General features: G+C 44.3%; 1 protein-coding gene across 1 annotated transcript; it reads right to left on the bottom strand.

Moving 5' to 3' along the window:
* Window positions 1-1,006: 1,006 nt before the first annotated feature.
* On the bottom strand, window positions 1,007-27,285 carry LOC135548557 (SAM domain-containing protein SAMSN-1-like). The gene is made up of 8 exons (XM_064978292.1): window positions 27,107-27,285; window positions 24,890-24,970; window positions 24,488-24,622; window positions 9,884-10,019; window positions 7,641-7,792; window positions 7,175-7,384; window positions 6,807-6,957; window positions 1,007-1,191 (listed from the first exon to the last, which is right to left on the bottom strand). Exons 1-8 carry the CDS (start codon window positions 27,167-27,169, stop codon window positions 1,007-1,009), a joined length of 1,113 nt encoding a protein of 370 aa, XP_064834364.1. The 5' UTR covers window positions 27,170-27,285.
* Between the last annotated feature and the right edge of the window lie 24 nt (window positions 27,286-27,309).

Here is a 27,309-nt window from a genome sequence, read left to right on the forward strand (position 1 = left end):
TAATTTTTCCCTGTGTGCCATTCTCACCATAAATGATTTAACAGCTGCATTTCAATAATACATTTGTGTAACAATTGCTTTAATGAAGGAGAGCATTCAAGAAACTGACAGTATGCTACTCACTCTCAAAGCACTTTAACAAAATGTTAAATAATACCATAAATCAAAACCGTAAAATACAGTACAAAAATCCTTTAAACCCTCATTTAATCAACAAGCTCTCGCAGTCGCACATCAGTATTAGACGTTTCTTAAACATCACATTTTGAAGTTATTCCAAACATCAAACGTCAAAGTGTTTAGTTACTTCTCTGTATAATTCCAAGGTAAAATTTTAGGTATTAACTCTGAAGTCTTAAGGTTAGGCATTAATACCAAATGGTTAAGGTAAGGGTTAAGGTTAGGGATAGGCTTAAAGCAAAGTATCAAAAACAACTTTCTATTGCTGGATTCAAACATGCAGCCTTTGGAGCCACAGGCAGATGCTTACGCACATCTGCCAGACCTGTCCACAATACCTACTAAAAGATAACAGCACTTACTGTTGCCCCTAGAGCCAGTTTCCACGTCCTCTCCCGACCTCCTCAAACATGTATGGACATTGAATACTGACTTGTATCATGGGTGACCTGCCTGTATTTAATCTCTCCCATTTCCACAGGCACCTCTTGTACTGTACACCCACGCACAGTAAAGTTAACATTGCACATTGTGCTAAAAACAAAGCCTAGCCCACTTATGATTTCACAGGTCCAATGTCAGTGATTTGAAAGGCTTGGGATACATCATCATTAACATTTACGAACCAGCAGCCAATCCAACTCACTAGAATAGGAAATTGTGTACAGTAGCTTCATGCATAGCAATTGCAGTGCCAGCCACATAGGCTACAGATACTACATGAAGTATGAAAGCAAAGAGGAGTGCTCTTGTAATGCAGAAAAGGGCTTTCACATTAGATCATGATCTGGGTGAATTGCATCGATCCACATCGATCATTTTTAGGTTAGGTCTGAGCCATGGGAGGATGATGGTGCAGTGCTGGCAGGTGGATGTCTGTCTCCTTGCTGTTGTCTGAGCAGTCCGAAGGGATGTAACAGCCAGAGTCTCTGGGGCAGTCGTTCAGGTCTGCTTTAACACTCTCAGTCGGGGACTTGGCATCCTGGTTTAACTCTCCCTCCTGACCATCACCTAGAATGGAATGGGTATGGGGGCTTTGAGAACTTGTATTCAAAAGTAACGGCCACAGATATGCTCCCACAATATCAGAGTAGCAGAAATAACTTTTTTCATAGTTTCCTCTTTCCCCCCAACCCCCAAAATATGCCTATTGTAGCTGGATGTTTGATCTGTATGTAGGCTGTGAAAGCTGTGAGACCATGTTACATTTGCTTACCGCAGCGAAAAGTGATGTTCAAAAGATAAGGTTTGCATAAGCTTGAAAAACATGACAGATAAGCTAGTGCAGCGCCCGTACCACAGTGTCTTACCTCTGAAAATGACATTTCCTGTTAATAGCTTGTAGCACCACTCAATGTAGTTTCCTGACTCTGCCTTTCCTTTCATGTCCTTCTAGTAACTGTCTCTTACAGCCTATAAGCAGTGTTTTGCGTATTTGCAGTGTATATAGATTACATATACAGCACCAGTCAAACGTTTGGACACCTACTCATTCAAGGGTTTTTCTTTATTTTTACTATTTTCTACATTGTAGAATAATAGTGAAGACATCAATACTATGAAATAACACATATGGAATCATGTAATAACCAACAAAGTTTTAAACAAATAAAAATATATTCTTTGCCTTGATGACAGATCACCTGAGCACATGGTGGCTGCTTTTCCTTCACACTGCAGTCCAACTCATCCCAAACCATCTCAATTGGGTTGAGGTCGGGTGATTGTGGAGGCCAGGTCATCTGATGTAGCACTCCACCACTCTCCTTCTTGGTCAAATAACCCCTACACAGCCTGTAGGTGTGTTGGGCCACTGTCCTGTTTCAAAACAAATGATAGTCCCACTAAGTGCAAACTGGATGGGATGGCGTATCGCTGCAGAAAGCTGTAAAGCTGAATTCTAAATAAATGATAGATTACAGACAGTGTCACCAGCAAAGCAACCCCACACGATCACACCTCCTCCTCCATGCTTCACGGTGGGAACCACATATGCAGAGGTCAGCCGTTCACCTACTCTGCGTCTCACAAAGACATAACAGTTGGAACCAAAAATCTCAGATTTGGACTCATCAGACCAAAGCACACAATTCCACTGGGTCTAATGTCCATTGCTCGTGTTTCTTGGCCCGAGCAAGTCTCTTCTTATTATTGGTGTCCTTTAGTAGTGGTTTCCTTGCAGCAATTAGACCACGAAGGCCTAATGAATGAAGTCTCCTCTGAACAGTTTGTTGAGATGTGTCTGTTATTTGAACTCTGAAGCATTTATTTGGGCTGCAATTTTGAGGCTGGTAACTCTAATGAACTTATCGTCTGCAGCAGAGGTAACTCTGGGATTTCCTTTCCTGTGGCGGTCCTCATGAGAGCCAGTTTCATTATATTACTTGATGGTTTTGCGATTGCACTTGAAGAAACTTTCAAAGTTCTTGAAATGTTCCGTATTGACTGACCTTCATGTCTTAAAGTAATGATCGACTGTCATTGCTTATTTGAGCTGTTCTTGCCATAATATGGACATCTTCTGTATACCCCCTACCTTGTCACAACACAACTGATTGGCTCAAACACGTTAATTAAGAAGAAAATGAATTCCACATTAACTTTTACTCAGGCACACCTGTTAATTGAAATGCATTCCAGATGACTGCCTCATGAAGCTGGTTGAGAGAATACCAAAAGTCTGCAATGCTGTCATCAAGGCAAGGGGTGGTAACTTTGAAGAATCTCAAATATAAAATATATTTTGATTTGTTTCACAATTTTTTGGTTATTCAGTTATTCCATATGTGCTATCTCATAGTTTTGATGTCTTCACTATTATTCTACAATGTATAAAATAGGAAAAATAAAGAATTGTCCTTGAGTAGGTGTGTCCAAATTTTTGACTGGTACTGTTTAGTATAACACATCTTTAGCTATCCATGGCCAGTACAAGATGGTTGATATCCTGTTATTTACACACACTGTGAGGTGAACACAATTAATGTCACATTCCGAAGTTCACTTCTTGCAGTGATATTACTTTGTTAATACAGACAGTCTTTACTGGGTCTTCTATATGAATTCAATTACTTTCTGACTGAACCCCTTTTGATTTGAATGAAACCCTCCATCAATAAATACATCAAATAGGATCTAAGCTACAACATATATTATGGACAAGAAAAACATCTATATCTGGCAATATTAAATCATTGACGTGAAAGCATAATCCTTGCTTCGGCCAAAAGCTATGCGATGCCCACGAACATTAGCCTTATTCAGAATGTATTAAAAATATATATTAACTCAGCAATCTACACACAATACCCCGTAATGACAAAGCGAAAACAGTTGTTTAGACATTTTTGTAAATCTCTTAAAAATAAAAAAACAGAAATACCTTATTTACATAAGTATTCAGACCCTTTGCTATTAGACTTGAAATTGAGCTCAGGTGCATCCTGTTTTTTCTACAGCTTGATTGGAGTCCACCTGTCGTAAATTCAATTGATTGGAAAGGTAACCTCCTGTCTATACAAGGTCCCACAGTTGACAGTGCATGTCAGAGCAAAAACCAACCCATGAGGTTGAAGGAATTGTCCATAGAGCTCTGAGACAGGATTGTGTCGAGGCACAGATCTGGGGAAGGTTACTAAAAAATGTCTGCAGCATTGAAAGTCCCCAAGAACAGTGTGGCCTCCATTCTTAAATGGAAGAAGTTTGGAACCACCAAGACTCTTCCTAGAGCTGGCTGCCCGGCCAAACTGAGCAATCGTGGAAGAGCCTTGGTCAGGGAGGTGACCAAGAATCCGATGGTCACTGACAGAGCTCCAGAGTTCCTTTGTGGAGATGGGAGAACCTTCCAGAAGGACAACCATCTCTGCAGCCCTCCACCAATCAGGCCTTTATGGTAGATTGGCCAGACGAAAGCCACTCGTCAGCAAAAGGCACATGACAGCCCACTTGGAGTTTGCCAAGAAGCACCTTAAAGACTCTCCGACCATGAGAAACAAGATTCTCTGGTTACCAATATTTAACTCTTTGGCCTGAATGCCAAACGTCACGTTTGGAGGAAACCTGGCACCATCCCGAAGGTGAAGCATGGTGGTGGCAGCATCATGCTGTGGGGATGTTTTTTAGCGGCAGGGACTGGGAGACTAGTCAGAATCAACAGAAAGATGAATGGAGCAAAGTACAGAGAGATCCTTGATGAAAACCTGTTCCAGAGTGCTCAGGACCTCAGACTGGGGTGAAGGTGTACCTTCCAACAGGACAACGACCCTAAGCACAAAGCCAAGATAACGCAGGAGTGATTTTGGGACAAGTCTCTGAATGTGCTTGAGTGGCCCTGCCAGAGCCTGGTCTTGAACCCGATCAAACATCTCTGGAGAGACCTGAAAATAGGTGTGCAGCTATGCTTCCCATCCAACATGACAGAGCTTGAGAGGATCTGCAGAGAAGAATTTGAGAAACTCCCCAAATACAGGTGTGCCAATTTTGTAGCGTCATACCCAAGAAGAATCGAGGCTGTAATCGTTGCCAAGGGTGCTTCAACAAAGTACTGAGTAAATGGTCTGAATACTTCAGTTTCTATTATTATTTTTTTGAACAAATTTCAAAAAAAATGTTTTTGCTTTGTCATTATGGGTTATTGCGTGTTGATTGATAAGGAAAAATAAACAATGCAATCAATTTTATAATAAGGCTGTAAAGTAACAAAATGTGGAAAAAGTCAAGGGGTCTGAATACTCTCCGAATGCATTGTATGTAGCGAACGTCAGAGCAGCGAAAGAATTCCGTTTGAGTCATCAGGCAAGGGGTTTGCAATGGGGTCAACTTTGAGCACCTCTATTTTCTTTTGGCATTCAGGTCCAAAAAGTAACTTTCTTACTACTTCTACCATGATGTGAAAAACTCACTTTCATAAACTCACTTTCTTACTCATTTTACTTCCAGATGTGAAAAACTCACTTTCATAAGTGGAACTGCAAGTTCCCAAATTCCCAATCACGTGAAAATTTTGAAAATGCAAATTAGATTAAGAAAACTTCTCACTTTCACATGTGGCAGTGAAACACTGTTACTCTCCTTGCACATTACTACTTAGCCTACCTGAGCATTATAATTTCAGGTGTGTTAAAGGTCATTTATTATTTCTGAGACATTCATTCGGACTGTTACTTCTGCAGGCGCATGCCTCTCTTCTTCAAACGTTGGTCAGTGACCATTGGAAGATGCCGAAAGAAAATAACAGGTAAGATAGCTCTCTGTGTCTCCAAATTTTATCCTGTTTTACGGTTTTTACGTAAGGTTACATTTTCAAAATCTAGAGATAACTTATAAATTGAAAATGAAAGTTAAACATGTTAAGTTGACGAGTAAAAAAAGGTGAGATTTTTACCATTTACATGAGTTTAGTAGCAAGCTAACTAACATTTGTATGCAAGTCAATGAGAAAAAGATGGCGTCTCAGATGACTCCTTATTTATCATGTTTAACATTTAAACATTTTGTTAATCAGTTAACTCAAGTTAACTTTGTCATTTTATTGTGATTAATCACATTGTCTGAAACCATTCAAAATACACTGAAAATATCCAAAATACATAATCTATACAGCTAAAAACAACAATGTAATCTCAAAACAAGTTAATATTGAGGTTAAAGAAATTGTGCTCATCAATTAACCTAATTTTGCTAAATGTTACTTTGAACAAACTCAAGACGTTAACATTCTTACAGTCCTTTTTTCTAAAAAAAAAATCTTAAATTTGTGCAAATTCTGAATTTGCGATTAATCTGGATTAATCAGCAAATCCTGCGATAAACTTGATTAAAATGTTTTATTGTTTGACAGTCCTAGTTAAAATTTACATTAAAATGGCAAAAAAGGAACATGTGAAAGTGTAGCAGACATGACTTGTCATGGTTGCTTTTGCTGATGGTCATGTGATGAGGTAGCCCCCTCTGCAACTTCAACATTTGTGTTGACCCTCTTAGTCTAATGGTCAACATGTTGGCTTCACTTGTGGGAGACCTGGGTTCTAATCCTGCCAGTTCTAAAAGTACATGTGAAATGTTGGGAAGCCACATGTCTGTGTCATGAAAAATTGTCATGTGGAACTTCACACGTATATGCAAAACACATGTGATTTGTTCATGTGAAATGGACATGTCCACAAACCCAGAGTTTTTATTAAGGGTATCTGTTATCATTAGCCTCTTTACCTGTGTACCTGATACCACAGCCCTGATACAGCACATCCGCTGCTGGTATGCCCTTCCTTACCTGCTTTGGCGATCTGTATACATATGCGGAATACATATGCTTTTATCAGAACTAACACTATTGCGCATCATCAACGGCCTGGGTGTTGTCTCGAGTGCCTTTTTAAAAATGTATTTTACCTTTATTTAACTAGGCATGTCAGTTAAGAACAAATTCTTATTTGTAATGACAGCCTAGGAACAGTGGGTTAACTGCCTTGTTCAGGGGCAGAACAACAGTTTTGTACCTTGTCAGCTCGGGGATTTCGGGTTGCAACCTTCCGGTTACTTGTCCAACGTTCTAAAGACTAGGCTACGCTGCCACCCTTTGCATTCCATCTGGAAATTTAAGTAGGAGGAAGACTACCCCAACTCACTTTGGGGTTCTTGGAGGCACTCGATGGCTGCCATGAGAAGATGTCTGTGTTCTGGATCAGTCACATTGAGTTCCATCAGATACTTCTCCTTCAGCTCTTTCAGGTCATCTACTGTTTGATAGCCATTCAGGAGCAGTGAAGAGGCATACACCTACAATGCATATAAACAATACCAATCTGTAAGCCAGTCGCCATGTTGCAATGAAAAACGCAACTAAATTGACATCAGAAACATATTGTTCCCTAAAGATGCAATTTATCTGGGGATTTTTTCCAAAGAATCAAGGGAACCTGTTTTTTTGCGAGGGATTATTTGTAACCACTTTGAGGAGAGAGACAGAGAAGAGAGGGAGAAAGAGAGAGTCTACCTCCAGATTGAGGCGCTCTAGGAGCTCCTGTAGTGTTTTGGGACGGGGTCTCCTGCTCCTCCTGTGTGTCCTCGTCTTCTGAGGCAGTTCAGGAACCTTCTCTACTATGAGGTCCACGTAGATGAACTTAAAGTTTCCCACCTTGTTGTTCAGCATGCCTGTCCATATACCCATAGGAGGCTTGCTGATTATCTCAATCACATCCCCCACCTGAAAGAAGAATTGGTCCTTTTACTTGAGAAATACTGTACATGTAATAGATCAACACAGCCTAATTTGCAAAACATTGGCTCGATCTCAACTGTTTAAAAATCCAGGAAGATGTGTGGAATGACAGGTTTGACATTTGAGAAAGAGGCAGTCTATAACTATTCATCATAATATGTTATATTATTCTACATTCACAGCAATATTTCAGTCAGTCAGGAATCAGGATACAACTGGTTTAGTCAAGTAGGCTAATTACCTTAAGTTTAAGTGATTCCGTGTCGTAAGGACTGGGGACAAAGTCTGTGTGGACCCGGGCTCTGCCACAGAACTGGCCTGTGTAGGGCAGCACCTCATCCAGCCTCAGACTGTCTCTGTTACTGAAGCCATCTGACCCGCTGGTCAACCCACCTGGGGAGCAGCACACAACACAGTTTGATTGGTAGGAGACCGACATCATGATGTTTGGCTTCACATCAGTATTTACAAAGACAAAGCCAAATGTGTTACACAGGGCATTTTGGGTACTGTAGTACATCATGCTACATAGTGAGGGAGTTTCCTGCTCCTAGATGAGGATTTATGCTGGTCTAATAGTAGCCTACTTGCTGATTTGAACTTTTAAGTTATGAAAGGTATGGCAGTGAGTGAAACATTGACCGTTTAGACTTTTGACTGTGATTATGTTTGTCAGGCATCCTTGTTGGGTTAATCAAGGTGCAACAACATGCCTTAGTACAGTTGAAGTCGGGAAGTTTACATAGACCTTAGCCAAATACATTTAAACGCAGTTTTCACAATTCCTGACATTTAATCCTAGTAAAAATTCCCTGTCTTAGGTCAGCTAGGATCACCACTTTATTTTAAGAATGTGAAATGTCAGAATAATAGTAGAGAAAATTATTAATTTCATATTTTATTTCTTTCATCAGAAGTTTACATACACTCAATTAGTATTTGGTAGCATTGCCTTTACATTGTTTACCTTGGGTCAAACGTTTCGGGTAGCCTTCCACAAACTTCCCACAATAAGTTTGGTGAATTTTGGCCCATTCCTCCCGGCAGAGCTGGTGTAACTGAGTCAGGTTTGTAGACCTCCTTGCTCGCACACACTTTTTCAGTTCTACCAACAAATGTTCTATGGGATTGAGGTCAGGGCTTTGTGATGGCCACTCCAATACCTTGACTTTGTTGTCCTTAAGCCATTTTGCCACAACTTTGGAAGTATGCTTAGAGTCATTGTCTATTTGGAAGACCCATTTGCGACCAAGCTTTAACTTCCTTACTGATGTCTTGAGATGTTGTTTCAATATAACCACATAATTTTTCTGCCTCATGATGCCATGTATTTTGTGAAGTGCACCAGCCCCTCCTGCAACAAAGCACCCCCACATGATGCTGCCACCCCCGTGCTTCACGTTAGGGATGGTGTTCTTCGGCTTGCAAGCCTCCCCCTTCTTCCTCCAAACATAACGATGGTCATTATGGCCAAACAGTTCTATTTTTGTTTCATCAGACCAGAGGACGTTTCTCCAAAAAGTATGATATTTGTCCCCATGTGCAGTTACAAACCATAGTCTGGCTTTTTTTATGGCGGTTTTGGAGCAGTGGCTTCTTTCTTGCTGAGAGGCCTTTAAGGTTATGTCGATATAGGACTCGTTTTACTGTGGATATAGATACTTTTTTACCTGTTTCCTCCAGCATCTTCACAAGGTCCTTTGCTGTTGTTCTGGGATTGATTCTCACGTTTTGCACCAAAGTAGGTTCATCTCTAGGAGACAGAACGCGTCTCCTTTCTGAGCGGTATGATGTCTGCATGGTCCCATGGTGTTTATACTTGCATACTACTGTTTGTACAGATGAACGTGGTACCTTCAGGCGTTTGGAAATTGCGGCCAAGGATGAACCAGACTTGTGGAGGTCTACTGTTTTTTTCTGAGGTCTTGGCTGATTTCTTTTGCTTTTGCCATGATGTCAAGTAAAGAGCCACTGGATTTGAAGGTATGCCTTGAAATACATCCACAGGTACACCTCCAATTGATGTCAATTAGCCTATCAGAAGCTTCTAAAGCCATGACATCATTTTCTGGAATTTTCCAAGCTGTTTAAAGGCACAGTCAACTTAGTGTATGTAAACTTCTGACCCACTGCAATTGTGATGCAGTGAATTGTAAGTGAAATAATCTGTCTGTAAACAATTGTTGGCAAAAATGACTTGTGTCATGCACAAAGTAGATGTCCTAACCAACTTGCCAAAACTATAGTTTTTTATTAACAAGAAATGTGTGGAGTGGTTGAAAACAAGTTTTAATGACTCCAACCTAAGTGTATGTAAACTTCCGACTTCAACTGTAGATTTGGTTCCATACTTAAGATTTTTATCAACCACAATGTGTAGCATGCTTTACTGTAACACAGAGTAAGCGAAAATTGCATTAGTAGAGAGTGAAAGGGAACTTAATTAGTTCAGTAAGGTCTTGGCTGTGTGCCCAATGAGCTTACTGGAAAGGCTGTGTCCACTGTTGAGACCGTAGAGACTTTCAAGGGAGTGACTGGACACTCTGTGTCCTTTTGGAAATGAATGGACACCATTAACAATATCCCCTCCTCCTTCTTCATCTCTCTCTGTCCTGTCAACCTACACAGTAAAAAACAACAGATAAGGTCACGTTTTAGGTCACTTTGCCCTCCTTTTCTTATGCTGTCACTCCCCATCTCATCTTATCTCACAGCGTGGTAGTTGAGGAGGAAGAACAGGAAAAAGCAAAACCAATCAGAGGGCTGGATCAGGCCAGGGCTCTAAGCTATTCCGTGTTTAATTTCTCATGTGCCAAAGCTGCTCAGTATCCCAGGCAGTTTATGTAAGGGCACAGAAGAGCTCCTCTCCTCTCTTCTGCTAAGAGTCCTTAATCCACACAAAGCTGCCTTACCATTTATTACTGAGACTTGACATGGCCAGGAAGTGTGTGTCATCTACCATAGGCTCTGACTGTACCTCCCTGGTCCTCTCTGTGAGAGAAGAGTTGCTTCTTTTTAGCTCCACAAATCACTTGGTGACCAGGTGATGTGGTAATGAGTCTTTCATTTTTTTTGACTCAGTGACGTTTAGACATGTTGGTTGTCACGACACTCCCTTTTAGAGTGAGGATCATAATAGCCCTCTCTCTCACTCTCTCTCCCACCAAAGGTTTATGAAGGTCATAAATTCCTAAAACTCTTTACCACACTCGGGCCAAAATGAAGGTTGAGAATCTCTTTGTTTCCACAGAGAAAGACTTTGCAGTACGGTAACCTCAAAAGGTTGAATAATGTAGCAATATTTCAGTATTCCAACCAGTTGAAATTGTCCGTGGGTACTTAAAGAACAATCGTGTCGAATTCCTTACTAATTTGTCATGTAACTACCACAGCAGAACAACATAACTATTTCTCTGAATGTGTATATTTCCCAGTTACCAGATTTACATCTCAATATTGTATAAAATTACTGATTGAGTATGGGACTACTTTTGAAAATATTAAATGTGATGTTAGCCTTCTAAATTAGTGGTTTTTCATGTAAAGTTTTAACTAGTCAGTGACTACACCCCGTGAGCACAGACATTTACATCGGTGTTATGGAACACCACCTTTTCTACTCCAGAATAAAAGGACTTGTGACAAAATGTACATTTGGTCAAGATAACGCCGGGACAGGGTCCCCATGTTGAAATGGCTACTACTCTAGACCAAAACATGCCAGGTGATGCTGGTGTGTGAAGAGGTTCAAACTACTCTGGAGACCAGAAAACATGGAGGCTGTCGCTACATGTTGAAATGGTTGGCAACTCTACCAAAGGACAAAACCAGAGAACATGGAGATCATTCCCAAGTTGATATGGCTAAGAAATCTACAAACTGAAGAACAATTATTCAGGCTGCAGCTGTTTAAGTACTTTAGTCTGGTAAACGCAACTGGTCGAACGACCGAATGGTACTCTGACATATCCAGTAGAACAAGCTACAACTCCGAAAGACTTTGATCTCTGGTGGTCAAACCAGAGACTTTCTGTCAACAATCTATCCAGCAGATGGACCGGCGATCGCAGAGAGGGACAACAAAGGCATACACTCATAAATATGTAAATTCCTAATTATTTTTTAATGAGCGGTTGTTCATGTTCAAAGTTTAAGCATTTCCATGAGCGTAGTATAGTGCTCTGAGTTTCCCACTCTTGAGCTGGCCCCACCCCTTTTCTTTGTCTACCAAGCCGTCATATCGGCTTAGCGCACTTGGGACTTTTCAGTGTATCATGTCAGTAACCAATGTAAAACTATTGTGCGTGTTTATGTAATTCTGTGATTGATTAGTTAGTAAATAAATAATTAAGCCAATTTGTATATCGCTGATTCATGATTTATTTTAGGGTTCGTGCAGATATCCAAGGGTTTGCGACTTTCAGGAATGAGACTGAAGAGGTACATTAATAGAAGACTGTAATCGATAAGATAATAAAATATCTGAAAAGTTATATTCGGGAAATTGAAACTCTATAAACAACATTTTCCCTTGGTGCCCCGACTTCCGAGTTAATTTAAATTACAGGATTAGTTTGATCACTTAAGGAATAATTACACATTGATTTGATATTGATTTGATTTGATAATATAATTGATAATAATTGATTTGATTATAATTGATTTGATAATATAACATTCTTCACATTTTTGTATTTATTTTTTTCTATGCAAGTCAGTTAAGAACACATTCTTATTTTCAATGACGGCCTAGAAATAGTGGGTTAACTGCCTTGTTCTTTCGGTTACTTGTCCCAACGCTCTAACCACTAGGCTACCTGCCGTCCGATGACAGCAAATGCTACGACAAGGACTTTGGGCTAAAAGCCTGGGAGTAGGCTAACTTGTTCATAGTGACATGTATTCATGGATGTATTCGTGAAGGGAAGCCAGGCTTACCCCAAAAATGTACCAAGAAAAAACAATGCATCTTTCGTCTCTCTCTGTTTCATAATTTTTCTTCAATTCGCAAAAGGCTGCATTTATCTCACCGGAGAAAGCATCCGATCGAGCAAAACAGCACCCTTCTGTCTCTTGTCTCTGGAGGGATGCGTCACTTGAGTGGGTTAAGTTACTTACATGATCTTCCTGTCTGGGTTAGCACCCCCCTCGGGTTTGTGCCGTGGGGTAGATCTTTATGGGCTATACTCAGCCCTGTCTCAGGGTGGTAGGTTGGTGGTTGAAGATATCCCTCTAGTGGTGTGGGGGCTGTGCTTCGCAAAGTGGTTGGGGTTATATCCTGCCTGTTTGGCTCTGTCCGGGGGTATCGTCAGACAGGGCCACAGTGTCTTCCGATCCCCCCCTGTCTCAGCCTCCAGTATTTATGCTGCAATAGTTTATGTCAGGGGCTAGGATCAGTCTGTTATATCTGGAGTATTTCTCCTGTCTTATCTGGTGTCCTGTGTGAATTTAAGTATGCTCCCTCTAATTCTCTCACTCTTTCTCTCTCTTTCTCCTTCTGTCTCTCTTTCTCTCTCTCTCTTCCTCTCTCTCTTCTCTCGGAGGACCTGCGTCCTAGTACCATGCCTTAGGACTACCTGGCCTGATGACTCCTTGCTATCCCCAGTCCACCTGGTCATGCTGCTGATCCAGTTTCAACTGTTCTGCCTGCGGCTATGGAACCCTGACTTGTTCACTGGACGTGCTACCTTGTCCCAGACCTGCTGTCTCTAACTCTGAATGATCGGCTATGAAAAGCCAACTTTACTCCTGAGGTGCTGACCTGTTGCACCCTCTACAACGCCTGTGAATAATATTATCTGACCCTGCCAGTCATCTATGAATGTTTGAACATCTTGGCCATGTACTCTTATAATCTCTACCCCGGCACAGCCAGAAGAGGACTGGCCATGCCTGGTTCCTCTCTAGGTTTCTTCCTAGGTTCCGGCCTTTCTAGGGAGTTTTTCCTAGCCACTGTGCTTCTACGTCTGCATTGCTTGCCGTTTGGGGTTTTAGGTTGGGTTTCTGTACAGCACTTTGTGAGATCGGCTGATGTAAAAAGGGCTTTATAAATACATTTGATTGATTGAGTGATTGATCTTTATGTGTAGGCCATCCAGCTGATACTGTCTGGTCAAAAATAGTATGAAATTGTTTGCTGCCTGTAGCATTGAATGCAAGCGGAGCCAGTGAGCATTTGGCCTCCCTTGATAAAAAAAAAGTATATAAGCTTTGTGTTAAACTGAGTGAGCACAACTGTGAACGGTCCCGGTGCACCAAAAAATGTTTCAAGGGAAGGCAGTTTGGATTTGGCTTCACTCCAATCACATCACACGAAGAGCAAAACATCATTGTCAGAAAAAACTTGGCCATTTCCATGGATGGATATAGGGATTTGGACTTGTGGTTTTTACTTAATTATCCGTACTGGCCAACGGTTGTATTCTGATCCAACCATAAATTCATACATTGTGCCCCTGAGAGGATGGAAGTTCAATATGTAGCTAGATGTAGTAGGCTAATATTAACTGGCCCAGCAGACTTGGACCAGCTCCGCCACGCTGTCTCCCTGCAGGGAGCCACCATTGGGAGGCATGGGGAGCTACTGCTGGACCTTTTGGAAGGGCTTCATTCCCTGACAAAATGCCACGACCAATGGTTCAAGGCTATCATGGATCGAATCAGTGAGTTAGCTCATAGGCAGCCTGTCACCTCTGAGACCTCCCAACCACCCAGTAACCTGTTTACTATCAGTGGTGGGTTTGTACAGCCGACCCCAGCTCCCCGAAAACCCTGCTTACCTCCATATTCTATGGATCCTGGAACCTGCCAGAGTTTTCGTTCTCAATGCTCCCTTATTTTTGAGCTGCAGCCATCTTCGTTCCCTTTGGACCGGTCGAATATAGCTCATATTATTACGCTAATGTCAGGAAGGGCGCTCTCTTGGTCTACGGCAGCAACAATCCACCATCTGGAAGATTTCATGGCAGAGGTGAGGAAGGTGTTTGACTCTCCGGTGTCTGAGAGAGGCGTCCCGAAAACTACTTGAATTGCATCAAGACTCCCGTAGTGTGGCAGACCACGCAGTAGATTTTCACACGTTGGTCGCTGAGATTGCCTGGAATCCGGAGTCCCTATTCGATACCTTCCTTCACAAACTCTCAGAGGAAATAAAAGATTAGCAAGCAGCTCGGGAGTTACAGCTGGGCTTCGATTCCCTTATCGCCCTTACTCTTAGCCTTGATGGGCGTCTACGGGAACGCAGGAGTGAGAGGAGGTCTGGTCTTGGGCACACTCGTTCATCCGCTGCTGCTCGTTAATCTCCAAAGGAATCCGTAAGTCCCCGAAGGCTGTATTTCCGAGAAGACCCGAAGCCACCCTAGTTCCCTCGAGAATCATTGGTGACAGTTGAGTCAGATACACCGGATCCTATGCAACAGGACAAAGCTAGATTATCGAATAGGGATCGTTCACATAGACTAAGTTCCAACAGCTATCTGTACTGTGGGACTGTGGGACATTATATAGCCACCTGCCCAGTTAAGAGACCTATTTTATTAGTAGGTACAAGCACTCTGGTGAGCCAGACTGGGAATCCTCTAATTCCCACCAACCGCACTCCTTTTTTCTCCTGTTGTGTTGAGATTTTCTTGGCTCCAAAAACACAACCCTGTTATTAACTGGACCACGAGTTAAATCCTGGGTTGGAGTCCGTTCTTTCATTTATTGCCTCAAAGCAACGCACCCTTCCCTGAGACGGCCTCCTCAGGGCTTAAGTCAAGCCTCGGATTTCTACGTCCCCGCAGAGTACCATGACCTCCTGGAGGTCTTCAGCAGGGCAAGGGCTACTTCTCTTCCCCCACATCATCCCTACGATTGAGCCATTGACCTCCTCCCACTCACCACACCGCCACGTGGTCGGCTATGCTCCCTATCCGGCCCAGAGACCAAGACAATGGAGGAGTATATTGAGGACTCTCTGGCTGCTGGAGGTATCCGTCCTGCTGCATCCCCTGCCAGCGCAGGGTTAATCTTTGTCGGAAAGAAGGAGAAGACCCTTCGTCCGTGCATTGACTACCAGGGCCTTAATGACATAACGATCAATAATCGTTACCCCGTACTTCTCCTCGGCTTTCGAATCTCTCCAGGGGGCTACCATTTTCTCCAAGCTGGTCCTTCGGAATGACTACCACCTGGTTCGGATAAGCGAAGGGCAGGAGTGGAAGACAGCCTTCAACACTGCGAGTGGACATTATGAATACCTGGTCATGCCGTTTGGACTCACCAACAACCCTGCTGTGTCCAGATGGACACGGAAAAGTTGAACGCAATAGTGGATTTGCCCCACCCTACATCCAGGGTGCATCTACAACGTTTCCTGGGGTTTGCCCATTTCTACCCAGCATTTCATTCGAGGCTACAGCACACAGGTGGCCCTGCTCTCTGCAATCACCTCTCCCAAGGTACCGTTCACATGTTCCCCAGCGGTTGACAGAGCCTTTGTGGATCTGAAGCGTCGGTTCACTACGGCCCCCATCCTCGTCCATCCAGACCCGTCAGTTTGTGGTTGAGGTTGATGCTTCTGACGTTGGCGTGGGGGCTATCCTGTCCCAGCAATCCATCCAGGACCAAAAGCTCCATCCCTGTGCCTTCCTGTCCCATTGTCTCAACTCAGCAGAAAGAAACAACGACGTGGGTAACCGAGAACTCCTGGCAGTCAAGATGGCACTGGAGGAGTGGAGACACTGGCTGTAACAACTACAGGAAAAGGAGGCCCGAGCACAATGCCATTCCCATTGATGGGGCTGTAGAGGAGCAGGTTGAGAGCTTCAAGTTCCTTGGTGTCCACATCAACAACAAACTAAAATGGTCATAACACACCGAGACAGTCGTGAAGAGGGCACAACAAAGCCTATTCCCCCTCAGGAAACTAAAAAGATTTAGCATGGGTCCTGAGATCCTCAAAAGATTCTACAGCTGCAACATCGAGAGCATCCTGACCGGTTGCGTCACTGCCTGGTACGGCATTTGCTCGGCCTCCGACCGCAAGGCACAACAGAGGATATTGTGTACAACCCAGTACATCACTGGGGCTAAGCTGCCTGCCATCCAGGACCTCTATACCAGGCAGTGTCAGAGGAACGCCCTAAAAATTGTCAAAGACCCCAGCCACCCCAGTCATAGACTGTTCTCTCTACTACCGCATGGCAAGCGGTCGCGGAGTGCCAAGTCTAGGACAAAAAGTCTTCTCAACAGTTTTTACCTCCAGGCCATAAGACTCCTGAACAGGTAATCAAATAGCTACCTGGACTATTTGCAATGTGTGCCCCCCCAACCCCTCTTTTACGCTGCTGCTACTCTCTATTTATCATATATGCATAGTCACTTTAACTATACATTCATGTACATACAACCTCAATTGGCCCGGCCAACCAGTGCTCCCGCGCATTGGCTAACCGGGCTAACTGCATTGTGTCCCGCCACCCACCACCCGCCAACCCCTCTTTTACGCTGCTGCTACTCTATTCATCATATATGCATAGTCACTTTAACCATATCTACATGTACATACTACCTAAATCAGCCTGCCTAACCGGTGTCTGTATGTAGCCTCACTACTTTTATAGCCCCGCTGTCTTTTTACTGTTGTTTTATTTCTTTACTTACATATTGTTCAACCTAATACCTTTTTTGCACTATGGGTTAGAGCCTGTAAGTAAGCATTTTTCATATATTTTTTCTTTCACCTTTATTTAACTAGGTAGGCTAGTTGAGAACAAGTTCTCATTTGCAACTGCGACCTGGCCAAGATAAAGCAAAGCAGTTCGACACATACAACAACACAGAGTTACACATAGAATAAACAAACATACAATCAATAATACAGTAGAAAAATCTATATACAGCATGTGCAAATGAGGTAGGTTAAGAGAGGTAAAGGCAATAAATAGGCCACAGTGGCAAAGTTATTACTGTCACGACTTCCGCCCAAGTCGGCTCCTCTCCTTGTTCAGGCGGCGTTCGACGTCACCGGCTTTCTAGCCTTCGCCGCTCCATTTTTCATATGTCCATTTGTCTTGTCTTGTTCCATACACACCTGGTTTTCATTCCTCAATCAATCTACATGTATTTAGTCCTCTGTTCCCCATCATGTCCTTGTGTGTAATTGTTCATTGTTAACGGTGTATGTTCACACGCGGTACTTTTATAGTTTATGTTCTGTGTTTTTGGCCACTTATGTCATTTTTTGTGCCTATTGTTGAACGGAATAAAAGTGTGCCTATTTACTCTACTCTGCTCTCCTGCACCTCCCTTGCACAGCCTTAGCAGAATTACACACGCAACGATGGAGTCAGCCGGAGCGCGTCCAGGAACATTCAGCTTAAATCATGTTATATCATCTTGGTGTCATGATGGATCGCATTGTCCAGACTATGGACCGCTGGGAGAGACAGAAGGTCTCCCCAGTGCCTCGACCAGCGCAACCGGAGTTCCCTCTACCCGTTCCGTCCGGAACCAGTCCCAGTGGGATACGGCTCTCCCTTCCCAGGAAGTATGATGGGACAGCAGCACAGTGCCAGGGATTTCTATTACAACTGGACCTCTACCTGGCCACTGTGCACCCAGCTCCCTCGGGAAGGGAGCAAGTTTCTGCCCTCATCTCATGCCTCTCACGAAGAGCTCTGGAGTGGGCAAACGCTGTGTGGGGAGAAGGAGAAGCGGCGTTGGAACACTTCGAGGAGTTCACCCGTTGCTTCCGAGCCGTCTTTGACCATCCGCCCGATGGTAGAGCGGCGGGGGAACGGTTCTTCCATTTAAGGCAGGGGACGAGGAGCGCCCAGGATTTTGCACTGGACCTTGGCCTTGGAATTCCGGACCTTGGCCTGCCGGAGCAGGCTTGAACGGCAGGGCCCTCATCGGCCACTATCGGTGCAGCCTGCACCAATTTTATCGACAGAGCGTTAGCCCTTAGTTTAGGGATCCCCATTATTCCTGTAGTTAGACCTTTCCCGGTTCACACTCTGGATAGTCGACCATTAGGGTCCAGGCTAAACAGGGAAGCCACCATCTCCCTGATCATGAGATGCGTGGGGGTCACGAGGAGAAAATCAGTCTCTTGTCATTGACTGTCCTGCGTTTCCCGTGGTATTAGGCCTTCTCTGGTTAGATCTTCATATCCCCACTATTTCCTGGCAACAGAGTGCTCTCACGGGGAGGTCGCGAGAGTGCTCGGGGAGGTGTGTAGGGGTTTCCGTTGGTGCTACCACGGTGGAAAGTCCAGACCGGGTCTCCACCTCCACCTCATGCCGTACGGGTTGATGAATGCTCCATCAGTTTTCCAATCCTTTGTAGACAAGATTTTCAGGGACCTGCACGGGCAGGGTGTAGTGGTGTATATCAATGACATTCTGATATACTCCGCTACATGCGCCGAGCATGTGTCCTTGGTACGCAGGGTATTTGGACGACTGTTGGAGCATGACCTGTATGTCAAGGCTGAGAAATGCTTGTTCTTTCAGGCCGTCTCCTTCCTAGGCTATCGCATTTCCACATCAGGGGTGGAGATGGAGAGTGACCGCAATGCAGCCGTGCGTAATTGGCCGACTCCCACCACGGTAAAGGAGGTGCAGCAATTTTTAGGGTTTGCCAATTACCACCGGAGATTTATCCGGGGTTTTTGCCAGGTGGCTGCTCCCATTACCTCACTGCTGAAGGGGGGACCGTACGGTTGCAGTGGTCAGCTGAGGCGGACAGGGCTGTTGGGCAGCTAAGAGCTCTGTTTACTTCTGCTCCCGTGCTGGCCCATCCGGATCCCTCTTTGCCATTCATAGTGGAGGTGGATGAGTCCGAGGCTGGGATAGGAGCCGTGCTCTCACAGCGCCCGGGTACGCCACCAAAACTCTGCCCCTGTGCTTTCTTCTCGAAGAAGCACAGCACAACGGATCGTAACTATAATGTGGGGAACCGGGAGCTGTTGGCTGTGGTGAAAGCGTTGAAGGCGTGGAGACATTGGCTTGAGGGGGCTAAACACCCTTTCCTCATCTGGACTGACCACCGCAACCTGGAGTACATCCGTGCAGCGAGGAGACTGAATCCTCGTCAGGCAAGATGGGCCATGTTCTTTACCCGTTTTGTGTTTACCCTGTCCTACAGACTAGGTTCCCAGAATATGAAGGCAGACACACTGTCTCGGCTGTATGACACAGAGGAGCAGCCCATGGATCAGACTCCCATACTCCCGGCCTCTTGCCTGGTAGCGCCGGTCGTGTGGGAGTTGGATGCGGACATTGAGCAGGAGTTGCGTACAGAACCCGCTCCCCTCCAGTGTCCGGTCGGACGTATGTATGTTCGGTCTGCTGTCTGTGACCAGTTGATCTATTGGGCCCACACGTCACCCTCCTCTGGGCATCCGGTGATCGGTCGGACGGTGCACTGTCTCACTTTTGAAGTACTGGTGGCCCACGTTGGCTAAGGACGTGAGGATCTATGTTTCTTCCTGCTCGGTGTGTGCCCAGTGTAAGGCTCCTAGACACCTGCCCAGAGGTAAGCTACACCCCTTACCCGTTCCACAACGACCTTGGTCACACCTGTCTGTGGATTTTTTTAACTGATCTACGTCTTTCACAGGGAAACACTACAGTCCTGGTCGTTGTGGATTGTTTCTCTAAGTCCTGTCGTCTCCTCCCTCTGCCCGGTATTCCTACGGCCCTACAGACTGCAGAAGCCATGATTACTCACGTTTTCTGGCACTAAAGGGGTGCCTGAGGATATAGTTTCTGATCGGGGACCCCAGTTCATGTCGAGAGTCTGGAAGGCATTCATGGCACGTCTGGGGTCTCGATCAGCCTTACCTCGGGTTTTCACCCAGAGAGTAACGGGCAGGTAGAGAAAGTCAACCAGGATGTTGGCAGGTTTCTGCGATCCTATTGCCAGGACCTGCCAGGGGAGTGGGCGGCGTTCGTGCCCTGGGCCGAGATGGCACAGAACTTGCTTCGCCACTCCCCCTCTAATCTCTCCCCCTTTCAGTGCGTATCGGGGTACCAGCCGGTTCTGGCGCCTTGGCATCAGGGTCAGACCGAGGCTCCTGCGGTGGACGACTGGTTCAGGCGCGCGGAGATGTCATGGGAGGCTGCCCGTGTACACCTCCAGCGAGCCGCGTTTCGCCAGAAAACCAGCACGGACCGTCAACGCAGTGAGACTGGCTCTCGACCCGAGACCTGCCCCTCCATCTGCTCTCCCTGAAGCTGGGACTGCGGTTTCTGTGGCCCTTCAAAGTCCTGAGGAGGGTGAACGACGTATGTTACAGATTACAGCTTCCCTCTGATTATCGTATTAACCCCTCATCCCATGCGTCTCTCCTCAGGCCGGTGGTGGCTGGTCCGCTCCTGAGGTGCGATTCTGAGGTGCGTGAGTTCGCTCCTCCCCCTTTGGACATCGTTCGTTCCATCCTGGATTCGAGGTGTCGGCCGGGGGGCCATCAGTACCTCATGGAGTGGGAGGGGTACGGTCCGGAGGAGAGGTGCTGGGTTCCGGTTGCGGATGTTTTGGATCCCGAACTGCTGCGGGAGTTTCACCGTCGCCGGCAGGAACGCCCTGCGCTTCGCCCTCCGGGTCGTCCCCGAGGCCGGTGTTGTTGCGCTGCTAGAGCAGCGCGTCAAAGGGGAGTACTGCCAGGACTTCTACCGAAGTCGGCTCCTCTCCTAGTTCGGGCGGCATTCGGCGATCAACGTCACCGGCTTTCTAGCCATCACCGCTCCATTTTTCATATGTCCATTTGTCTTGTCTTGTTCCATACACACCTGGTTTTCATTCCCCAATCAATCTACATGTATTTAGTCCTCTGTTCCCCATCATGTCTTTGTGTGTAATTGCTCATTGTTAACGGTGTATGTTTACGCGCTATACTTTTATAGTTTATGTTCCGTGTTTTTGGGAATTTCTGTCATTTTTTGTGCCTATTGTTGAATGGAATAAAAGTGTGCCTGTTTACTCTACTCTGCTCTCCTGCACCTGAATTCGCCTTCCTTACACAGCCTTAACAATTACAATATAGCAATTAAACACTGAAATGGTAGGATGTGCAGAAGATGAATGTGCAAGTAGAGATACTGGGGTGAAAAGGAGCAAGATAAATAAATAAATAACAGTATGGGGATGAGGTAGATTGGATGGGCTATTTACAGATGAGCTATGTACAGGTGCAGTGATCTGTGAGCTGCTCTGACAGCTGGTGCTTAAAGCTAGTGTGAAAGGTAAGAGTCTCCAGCTTCAGAGATTTTTGTAGTTTGTTACAATCATTGGCAGCAGAGAACTGGAAGGAGAGGCGGCCAAAGGAAGAATTTGCTTTGGGGGTGACCAGTGAGATATACCTGCTGCAGCACGTGCTATGGGTGGGTGCTGTTATGGTAACCAGTGAGCTGGGTTAAGGCAGGGCTTTACCTAGCAGAGACTTGTAGATGACCTGGAGTCAGTGGGTTTGGCGACGAGTATGAAGCGAGGGCCAGCCAATGAGATCATACTGGTCGTAGTGGTGGGTAGTATATGGGGCTTTGGTGACAAAACGGATGGCACTGTGATAGACTGCATACAATTTGCTGAGTAGAGTGTTGGAGGCTATTTTGTAAAGGACATCGCTGAAGTCAAGGATCGGTAGGATCGTCAGTTTTACGAGGGTATGTTTCGCAGCATGAATAAAGGATGCTTTGTTGCGAAATAGGAAGCCGATTCTATATTTAATTTTGGATTGGAGATGTTTAATGTGAGTCTGGAAGGAGAGGTTACAGTCTAACCAGACACCTAGGTATTTGTAGTTGTCCACATATTCTAAGTCAGAACCGTCCAGAGTAGTGATGCTAGACGGGCGGGCACGTGCGGGCAGCGATCGGTTGAAGAGCATGCATTTAGTTTACTTGCATTTAAGAGCAGTTGGAGGCCACGGAAGGAGAGTTGTATGGCATTGAAGCTCATCTGGAGGTTAGTTAACATAGTGTCCAAAGAAGGGCCAGAGGTATACAGAATGGTGTCGTCTGGGTAGACGTGGATCAAAGAATCACCAGCAGCGAGAGCAACATCATTGATGTATACAGAGAAGAGAGTCGGCCCAAGAATTGAACCCTGTGGCACCCCCATAGAGACTACCAGAGGTCCAGACAACAGGCCCTCCGATTTGACATACTGAACTCTATCGGAGAAGTAGTTGGTGAACCAAGCGAGGCAATCATTTGAGAAAAGGCTGTTGAGTCTGCCAATAAGAATGTTGTGATTGACGGAGTGAAAGCCTTAGCCAGGTCGATGAATACGGCTACAGAGTAATGTCTCTTATCGATGGCGGTTATGATATCATTTAGGACCTTGACCGTGGCTGAGGTGCACCCATGATCAGTTCTGAAACAAGATTGCATAGCGGAGAAGGTACTGTGAGATTCGAAATGGTCGGTAATCTGTTTGTTAACTTGGCTTTGAAAGACCTTAGAAAGACAGGGTAGAAAAGATATAGGTCTGTAGCAGTTTGGGTCTCGAGTGGCTCCCCCTTTAAAGAGGGGGATGACTGCGGCAGCTTTCCAATCTATGGGAATCTCCGACGATACGAAAGAGAGGTTGAACAGGCTAGTAATAGGGGTTGCAATAATTTCGGCAGATAATTTTAGAAAGAGAGGGTCCAGATTGTCTAGCCCTGCTGATTTGTAGGGGTCCAGATTTTGCAGCTCTTTCAGAACATCAGCTATCTGGATTTGGGTGAAGGAGAAGGAGAAGTGGGGGAGGTGTGGGCGAGTTACTGTGTAGGAGCGCAGGGCTGTTTACCGCGGTAGGGATAGCCAGATGGAAAGTATGGGCAGCCGTAGAAAAATGCTTATTGAATTTCTCAATTATTGTGGATTTATCGGTAGAGACAGTGTTTCCTAGCATCAGTGCAGTGGGCAGCTAGGAGGAGATGCTCTTATTCTCCATAGACTTTACAGTGTCCCAGAACTTTTTTGAGTTTGTACTACAGAATGCACATTTCTGTTTGAAAAAGCTAGCCTTAGCTTTCCTAAAAGCCTGTGTATATTGGTTCCTAATTTCCCTAAAAAGTTGCATTCGATGCTGTAAGGTCTACTACACCTGTTGTATTCGGTGCACGTGACAAATCAACTTGGATGTTTTGCTTCCTCCAAATCAAATCAAATCAGTTTTGGTTTGGACCGACCACAATAATTTGGAATATCTCCGCTCAGCCAAGCGCCTTAACTCCAGACAGGCCCAGTGGGCTCTGTTATTCATCAGCTTCAACTTCACTATTTCCTATTGCCCAGGGTCCAATAATGTTAAACCTGACACCCTCTCTTGCCTGTACAGTCCCGCTGCCACCTCCTCTGACTCCGAGACCATCCTCTCTACCTCATGCCTTGCGGCTGCTGTGAGCTGGGGTACTGAGGACCCATGCCAAATCTTTTCAGTCTCCTGATGGGGAATACGTTTTGTCGTGCCCTCTTCACGACTGTCTTGGTGTAGTAACTTGGGTTAACTCTCCATGGTTCTGAATCTAAATAGTTATTTAGTAGTCTGAAAATGTTGGAAACATGATCTTGCTTGACCACGCTGTAGGTCATGTAACTGTTTGTTACATGCAATATACTTTGTGGACTTTATTCTGCTACTGTGTATTCTTAATGTCTCGTACTTAAACCTATATGTCACGGTCACAAGGCATATGAACTAGCAGGTTATAGAGCGAACAACACAATTATCATAACACATAGGTTGTAATATAGCTTTTTTTCTGGCTTGGCTTCCCCAGTGATTTTACCCAAACACCGTTACTGCTTGTTCATCATCATTTACAGTACAATCCTTTCTTTGCCTGTCATCCTCCTCAGGATCCTCCTGAGAAGGCTTGCACTGTATTATAACTATATTGTATCATCACTATATTGTATTATCACTGTATTAAGGTTCCAGTTCTGTTCCTATAGTTTGTGTGGTCTTAGTATTTTCTACATACTAGCCCATACCTCTGCATTTGGGCATCTGCTTTCTTTTCATTTCACTCTTTTGACTATTATCCGAGGTCTGTGGTACACTGAATGTTGAGGCCTGATCTGTATGACACAATGTGCTCTGCTCACTCACCATTTCCTCTGACAGGGCTTTGGCATAATTCCTGCCCATCCTCTTCATCATCGTCAGAGTGATGGCCTTCATCTTCTTCCCTATACCTCCTGATCCGGTCTGGTCACCACTGTCAACCTGCTCTCCTTCTGCAGACTGCACGCATATTAACACACACATGTTGTTACATAGTTGACATGCTTAAACTACGATACAGCAATATACAAAGGCCAAAGTTAGTGTTTCAAAAATATTGTGTGTTAAGATTAAAAAGATGAGTCAGCCCCGCTGACTTGAAACATGTTGTTTTGTTTCAACAAATGTCGAAAATGAATGTTGAAACAATGAAGAAAGTTTACAGTGTCACTGATAGGGAATTACTGGTTGAAGTAGCTGACAAAATCAGACAGATGCTTCAAGTACCGAAGAATCGCCATTTTCCACTGGCTTCACTGGGGCTGGTTGGTGTCTAAAGGTGTCAAATCGGCCAAAGCTGGTGGAGCGCTGGGTGAGATGGGAGATTAAGGGATTAAAATGTGTTTTGGATGGTAACAGCAGAACAGATGTTATCTGGCTGCAGTGTTTATGTAGAACTCTGAGCAGTCATGTCTGTAGGCCTATACCCTGTAAACCATCTAATCTGCTGTTCTTCTGGTCATGTATTTACATAGTACTGTCTGTATTACCATCAGGCTCTATTATGGCATTTTATCCACCGGACTAAGATTTTTCTTAATCTTTTTTGTACTGAATTGTATCTAATGTTGCATTTGATTAGGGTTGGATTTAATGATGTAACTGCAGTTTCAGTTTGGACTCATGAGCATTGAGAACTACTGTATAGTAATGGATGAGTGCTGAGTGGCACTCAACTTCACTACAGCTAATGAGGTTTGTATCAGTTATGGTCGGCCATTTTCCATAAATTATGCTAAATCTAAATTAATACATTGAATATTATAGTATTTTGTTATTATTTTGCCACTTTATTTGTTCAGTGGTGTTTTCAGTGTAACATAATTGTTATTGTTATGCAATTTACACGAGGGGTTGGTAAGGGTGCACTGACCCCCTCCCCCCCCAAAAAAAAAGCAATTGGGTAAAATTGGGTAGTGTATCAGCTGTTTTCTTCTAGTCATGTCAGTCATTGCAGACCTTGGAGATCTATTTGTAACATCAGAAATGTCCAGATCAACTATATCATGTCAGGTAATGTTTTTTAGCTAGGTTTATTTACCCACTGATTTGGTTGTCATGTTTGAGTCACTCATATCACATGGGCACTAATAAGAAATGGCAAAATGTGTAGAATTGCAGGACATTTGCTTTTAAATGGCAAAGAAAATGACATCTGTCCATTGCAAAATGGATAGAATTGCAGGAAATAAGCTTTAAACCTGTACAACTATCTCTCCGCCAACAAAAAGGGTGTGAACCGTTTGTGCCATGGTCAGTGCTTGTGGCCATAGAGATACACGTGACGTGTGGGGAGAACCACTGTTCTAGCACATTCTAGTCCTCCTGATCACCCTAAAATCTCCCTGTCATCTAATTGAAGATAATCTAATTGAAAGATAATCGGCAAAAGCGTCATTAAAATGGAGAGAGTGTGAAAAGCAATGGTCCGTTGTTCACTGGCGGCCCATTAGATTCATTCTGAGGCTCTCGCCCAACATCTGTTACATTAAACCCTGGCTTGTGCCCCAACACTGACCATCTGACCATTACTAAACCGTGAACCTTGGCCGGCTGCAGTCACCGTCACCTACTGGGGAAAGCTAATGATGCCTAATAGAAATAATGGTCAAATAGCAAGAGCAGCAAATGCTAGTATTGCTTTTATAATGAACTCAAATCTTTTGAGTGAATCTTCATCTTTAATATCCTGCGCAGTACATCACTGGGGGCAAGCTTCCTGCAATCCAGGACCTATATAATAGGCAGTGTCAGAGGAAAGCCCATAAAATTGTCAAAGACTCCAGTCACCCAAGTCATAGCCTGTTTTCTCTGCTACCTCACGGCAAGCGGTACCGGAGCACCAAGTCTAGGACCAAAAGGCTCCTCAACAGCTTCTACCCCCAAGAAGAATAAGACTGTTGACAATTAATCCAATGGCCACCGGACTATTACATTGACCCCCCCATTTGTTTTGTACACTGCTGCTACTCACTGTTTATTATATATGCAGTCACTTCACCCCTACCTACATGTACAAATTACCTCAACTAACCTGTACCCCCGCACACTGACTCGGTACCGGTTCTCCCTGTATATGGCCTCGTTATTGTTATGTTATTGTGTTACTTTTGATTATTTTTTAACTTAGTTTATTTGGTAAATATTTTCTTATTAACTTTCTTGAACTTACACTGTTGGTTTCAGGGCTTTTAAGTAAGAATTACACGGTAAGGTCTACACTTGTTGTATTCGGCGCATGTGACAAATTAAGTTTGATTTGATGTGCATAATACAGCTCAATGTTTGGAAAAATATGCCTTAGAGTGTTTCAATTTATTGTAATACACACAGTTTAAAAATGTCAAGCAAAATGCCCAACGAGTTAGACATATAAAATATAGTGTTTTTTGTTATTACATTGGATAGTAGCAAATCAAAAACCTGACCTATAAAAGATCTCACCTTTGGTTTTGTCTTGCTCTTTGGGTCTTTGTTTGAGACGTTTGACGGTTTCCTGTGAAGCATTGTGCTGAATCTGAATTACCGCTGGACACTGTTGATTTTGGATCAAAAACAACTGTGCTTTAGCCTATTCGACCAATCATCATATCAACAACCTACTACCCCGCAACAGTTGTGCAGGTACATTTCCTCTAAGTCAGGCA

Source organism: Oncorhynchus masou, chromosome 11 (genome assembly GCF_036934945.1).
Source record: "Oncorhynchus masou masou isolate Uvic2021 chromosome 11, UVic_Omas_1.1, whole genome shotgun sequence".
In the NCBI taxonomy this organism is placed as follows: Eukaryota; Metazoa; Chordata; class Actinopteri; order Salmoniformes; family Salmonidae; genus Oncorhynchus; species Oncorhynchus masou.